This window comes from Rhagoletis pomonella, unplaced genomic scaffold (genome assembly GCF_013731165.1).
Source record: "Rhagoletis pomonella isolate Grant_MI unplaced genomic scaffold, Rhpom_1.0 Rhpom_scaffold_09947, whole genome shotgun sequence".
NCBI lineage: Eukaryota > Metazoa > Arthropoda > Insecta > Diptera > Tephritidae > Rhagoletis > Rhagoletis pomonella.
Window position 1 is genome coordinate 1 of NW_023468480.1, and position 5,465 is coordinate 5,465.

At 46.0% G+C, this 5,465-nt stretch overlaps 2 protein-coding genes across 2 annotated transcripts; both read right to left on the reverse strand.

Annotated features, from left to right (window-relative positions):
• Nucleotides 1-84: 84 nt before the first annotated feature.
• Nucleotides 85-1,381, reverse strand: LOC118756347 (the record flags this gene model as incomplete). Its single annotated transcript, XM_036491115.1, has 1 exon — nucleotides 85-1,381. A coding segment is annotated over exon 1 (1,297 nt), but the record flags the coding sequence as incomplete, so codon positions are not given.
• A 2,442-nt stretch (nucleotides 1,382-3,823) lies between these two features.
• Nucleotides 3,824-4,849, reverse strand: LOC118756348. The gene is made up of 2 exons (XM_036491116.1): nucleotides 4,357-4,849; nucleotides 3,824-4,296 (listed from the first exon to the last, which is right to left on the reverse strand). The coding sequence occupies exons 1-2, from the start codon at nucleotides 4,847-4,849 to the stop codon at nucleotides 3,824-3,826; spliced, it is 966 nt and encodes a 321-aa protein (XP_036347009.1).
• Nucleotides 4,850-5,465: the final 616 nt, after the last annotated feature.

Genomic DNA, 5,465 nt, shown 5'->3' on the forward strand with positions numbered 1-5,465 from the left:
CTTCTCGCAGCCACGAGAGGACAGTGGAGGAATCTGACCAACAATGAAATGAACAGTTAAAAAGCTTCATTTTTGTAAACTCACCCATGAGTTGTGCCAGCAGTGTTGCTGCACAGAGTTCCAGCTTGGGCACGGTGATAGTCTTCAGTGGAGCGACACGGGCCTTCGAACACAACAGGTGCACTTGTACCTTACTATCCTTGGCTGAACGCGTATAAACGCAAGCCCCATAAGCTTCAAGGCTTGCATCGCAAAATGCATGAATTTCTGTAATGGCCCCAGGTTGCAAGACGTAACGAGGAAATGATAGGTGCTGTATGTCTGCAAACCCGCTGCAAAAAGCAGACCAGGCGGTGTTTAACGATTGCGGTAGACTCTCATCCCACTCAAGCTTGTCTCTCCGCATGCGTTGCAGAAGAATCTTCGCCTTGGTCAGCGTAGGGCCCATTAGTCCAAGGGGATCGTAACAGCGAGCTAGAGTAGACAACGCAGAGCGTTTTGAGTTTTTACCGAGTTCTCGTTGTGGCACAAACGAAAATAGCAGCTTGTCCTTGACCGGATCCCAAACTAGTCCCAGAGCTTTGGTGATGTCACTGCCATCGTCAAACTTAAGGAAACGTTCCTTGTCTACGTCAGGTATATCACGAAGGATATCTGGACTATTAGAGCACCACTTGCGTAACTTAAAGTTTCCTCGAGCAAGGAGGCTAGTTGTTTGTAGCTTGATATTCAGTACTTCTTCCATCGAATCGCCTCCAGATATCAAGTCATCTACGTAGAAGTCTCGACGCACTATTTCTGCACCAATGGGATAAGTCGAGGATTCGTCAGCTGCGAGTTGGTGCATGGCACGTATGGCCAGAAATGACGCAGGCTTAGTTCCATAAGTCAGCGTGTCTAACTTATAGATGGCAAAGTTTTCCTGAGGAGATTCACGCCACAATATGCATTGGAGCATGCTATCTGGTGGGGTGACGCGAACACACCTATACATCTTACAGATGTCCCCAGTAAGTGCTATGGGAAAAGTACGAAATCTAATAAGGATATTAAACAGTTTCGGCTGAATAGTTGGGCCTGCCATGAGTAGGTCGTTCAGCGAAAAGCCCGAAGTAGTGGATGCAGAGCCATCAAAAACCACTCTCAGCTTTGTTGTGCTACTGTCATCCTTGATGACGCAATGATGCGGCAGAAAATACTTGCATTGTTGAAAAACCTCATTGGTAACTAGCGACATGTGATTAAGGTCCAGATATTCCTTTATGAACTTACTATATTCTGTTTTAAGCTCAGGGTTACGAGCGAATTTTCGTTCAAGACTTTCGAAGCGTTGACGAGCTTGCAAATAGGAGTCTCCAAGGGCCTCCACACCACGCTTCATGGGAAGACGAACTGAGTATTCGCCTGATGACAATCGCAAATAATTTTCCCGGAAGTGGGCTTCGCAGTCGATATCTTCTTGGGAGGCCTTAGAGATCGGCTCGAAGTTGTGCTCTATTTCCCAGAACTGACGCACTAAATCTTCCAACCGAGTGGAAATAATATCACTGGAGGACTTCCGTCGCACCACAAAAGATGATAGTTTTGGAGCTTGTTGTCCCCCTCCAGATAGCACCCAACCGAGGCGTGTTTTCTGAAGGAGTGGTAAACCACTCAGCGTATCTGCCCCACACATAGCAGATCGAAGAACAATGCTGCTCCAATGAGCAGATCAATTCGCTGCGGTAAGTTGAACCCAGGATCAGCTAGTTGTATATTCGACGGAACATTCCACTCGTTGGTGCTCACGGAGCAGCCAGGCTGGTTGTCGGTTATGGTTTGCACAACAACAGCTGTTATGTTTGTTGAGAAATCTGAAGTCCGCGACTTCAGTACTAGGTCGACTGAGTAACCCTCCGTTGAGAAATTGGCATCTCCAATGCCAGATACTGTAGCAGAAGATTTTGCTTTTACAAGCTGCAATTGGTTTGCAAGGCGAGTTGTGACAAAGTGTAACTGGGAGCCAGAATCTAAAAGCGCCCTGCAAGGCACGAAGCTTCCAGCACGATTTTTTACCAGAACGACGGCAGTAGCTAGGAACACAGCATTAGAAGGAGATACTGGGGCACTAGGCGACACAGATAACGATGCAGTCATAGCGTTGGATTGAACTGTAGCTGCCGACGAAGCTTCGGCTTGACTATTGATTAACGATGCAGTTGAGCGTTCGAAATGCAAGAGCGTGTGGTGTTTCGACTGACAGGCGCGGCACGATCCGGATTTGCAGTCACGAATTTGATGCCCAGTCTTTAGGCAGTTAAGGCAAAGGGAAAGCTTCTTAACTTCCCTCAGGCGTAAGTTCGGAGACAAATTTGCGAAGCGTTGACAGCTATAAATTGCATGCTCGGCAGATCCACAAAACACACAAACACCTTTTGAGCCGTTGAAAGCAACAAAGGATTTCCTCTGACCAGTACTCACGTTCTTGTTAGCTTTTACCGCCTGACCAGTCGGTGTCTGCATAGAATGCTCAACGTTCTCGAGTGTTCTGCAGCGCTTCTCCAAGAACATAGCTAATTGATCCCAGGATGGCAGTTCGCTGATCGATGAACTCTCCTCCCATTTAGCTTGCGTCTTTTTGTCGAGTTTCTGGATCAGCGTAAAAGATCTAATGCAGTGTTATAATTAGCGTCGTTTATTTCCAGCGAGCGCACGGTGTCAAGGGCAGCGCCGCTCAGACAGGAACGAAGATGCTGCAATTTGTCGATGTTGGTGAGGTCGCTGTCCTTGTCGATTATTGACGTGAACATTGAATAGAAATTTGTCCACTCGGTGTAGGCGCCACTGAATTTAGGCAGTGTCAGCAATGGCAAGCGTGAGCTATTAGCGTTCACAATGATTGATTGGGTCTCACTGGAGTTCATTCTGAGCGTGGAGCAATGTTGCGAGGCACTACGTTTACCAATCTCGCGTTGCAGTGTAGCTCTAAGGTTGATTAGAGCAGCATCGAAGTTACTTGGCAGGTCGCTGGCAATGGAGTCGAAGTCCAATTCCTCTAGGCTTGTGTGTGCGGCAGAAAAACTGGATTTCAATTCGCCTAAGGATTCTAGCATTGCTGAAAGACTGTACTCATCCATACTGTGTAGCTTGTCTGCGTCCAACTCGTTAATCAAGCTCTCCAGTCTGCTGAATATGGCCTTTGTTTTCAGCTTTAGAAAGGCTACTCGATCTGCACCTTCCCCTGGCATGACGAAGTTGCTGACGTTTACACTAGTGTGGCAGAATTATCTCAGTAAGCGGCCGGAAACAAACGAAAAATCGCGTGATACGATCACGTCGGGGTCACCAAATGTTGAGCTACTAAGCCTTTTTAGCAGCTATTAAAATAAAACAAACGATGTATGCATAAGTTAAGCAACTGTATTTAACATGATTTGGTCCGCGACTAACTAACAGAAAGTTCACCTTGAACTATTTAAGTATGTCCTAATTACATTGGATAACTGCAAATTCATCACCAACAATAGAAAACCAGTATTCTTAAATGCATGAGAATTTACATATATATATTTATGCACGTATGCACCCGCGCACACAATATTGCTTACATACATATGTACTATTTTTCGCTTGCTTGCATACGAATGTATCCAACTGAGCGCGGGCGGTACGTATGCATATACATATATGTATGTATGTATATACGTATGCTTTATACATAGTATAAAGGGGAAACAAAATTAGCACAGTTTAAATACATACAAGTAAATATGCAGCTCAATTGAGTATGAAAATTTCAGTGTGATCAGATAACGTTATTCATATTGATTTTGATAAACATATTTTATGTTGCTGGCTTATCCGCTGCTGCTCCGAACATCCTGCCCCCCGTTGAAAGATCAGGGCTTTCAACAGAATCCTTCACCGGGAGGACACACAGCTTGTTCACGGCTCGTCGCGTTATGCCGCTAGATGTTTTTAAAAGTGCCACACGTACGACACCGTCTGCTCCAGGAACAACTTCGATTACCCGTGCTAGAGGCCACTTCAGTGGTGGTGAGTTTTCTTCCTTTATGCATACGACATCATTGACTTGAATGTTGGCATGAGGTAAACGCCACTTTGCGCGTTGCTGTAGAAGAGTTAGATACTCTTGAGTCCACCGCTTCCAAAAAACCTGTTTAATGTATGTTGCACGCTGCCATCGATCAAGTCGGTCGTAGTTTAGCGTCGTTAGATCCGGTTCCGGAAGAGCTGTCAGAGAACCACCAATCAAGAAATGGCCTGGCGTTAGCACATCTAAATCCTCTGGGTTTTCTGAAAGGGGTACGAGAGGACGAGAGTTAATTACAGCACAGATTTGACATACCAAAGTACGCAATTCATCGAAGCCAAGCAGTGATGAGCCAACGAAACGATAGAAATGTTGTTTGGCTGTTTTTACGGCCGCTTCCCACAAACCGCCAAAGTGCGGAGAGCGAGGTGGGATGAAACGCCAATCAAAGCCATTACTGAGGCAAAAGTTGGGGACTTCGCTGCGGTGTTTCTCGCTGAGGGCTAAGTTCCGTAGTTCTTTAAGCTCGTTCTTGGCGCCTACAAAATTCGTCGCATTGTCAGACCAGATGCAGCTGGGTATGCCACGCATAGCGATGAATCGTTTTAGCGCGTCAATGAAAGCACCTGTTGAGAGGTCTCTTACCAACTCCATCCATACAGCTTTTGTGGCGAAGCAAATGAAAACGCTTACATAACATTTGTGGGGCGATTTATTGCGTACTTCAGGCTTGTAATAAAATGGCCCACAGTAGTCCACACCGGTGACTATGAATGGGCGCGAGGCCTGAATTCGCTCTTTAGGCAGGTCGGCCATTATGTGCTCGACAAGGCGCAGTCTCGATTTGCAGCAAATAATGCATTTTTGTAGGACTCGAGTGACTGTTTTCCGACCACCTATGGGCCAAAACTGCATTCGAATGAAGGCGAGTAAAGCTTGAGGACCTGCGTGATGTTGTTTGCGATGAAAAAAAGGTTATTATACTAAATGTCAGTGGATGATCCTTCGGAATAATGCATGGGTGGCGCGATTCAAAACTAAGCATAGAGTTTTTTAATCGCCCGCCGACTCTAATAATTCCAAAGTCATCAAGAAATGGTGATAGCGAAACAATGCTGCTCGAACTCGGGACGCAATTATTGGCCTGTAATGCCGTGTACTCCGGCCAAAGTTGCGCTATTTGTACTAAGCGAATAAGCAGTTGAGTTCCATGGTGAATATCTGCGGCTGTGAGCTGCGAAGAGCTTGGCGATGTTGTAATATTGACAAATTTGCTGACGTACCCAAAAATGCGCTGCATTGTTCCAAATGAATTAATGTACTTGAACGAAAGCGAAATGTCATTGCGGTTATGTGCGGCAAGCAACACCTTTTGTCGAAGTTCTGGAAGTTTTGGTTGTGGTAGACACATGCGCGGCCAGCTGCCCTCCAC

Coding starts and splice junctions, on each gene's coding strand:
- LOC118756348 (XM_036491116.1), bottom strand. CDS start 4,849: ATGGCCGACCTGCCTAAAGAGCGAATTCAGGCCTCGCGCCCATTCATA. Junction 4,297..4,356: donor GCTTGGCTTCGATGAATTGC/GTACTTTGGTAT, acceptor TACCCCTTTCAG/AAAACCCAGAGGATTTAGAT.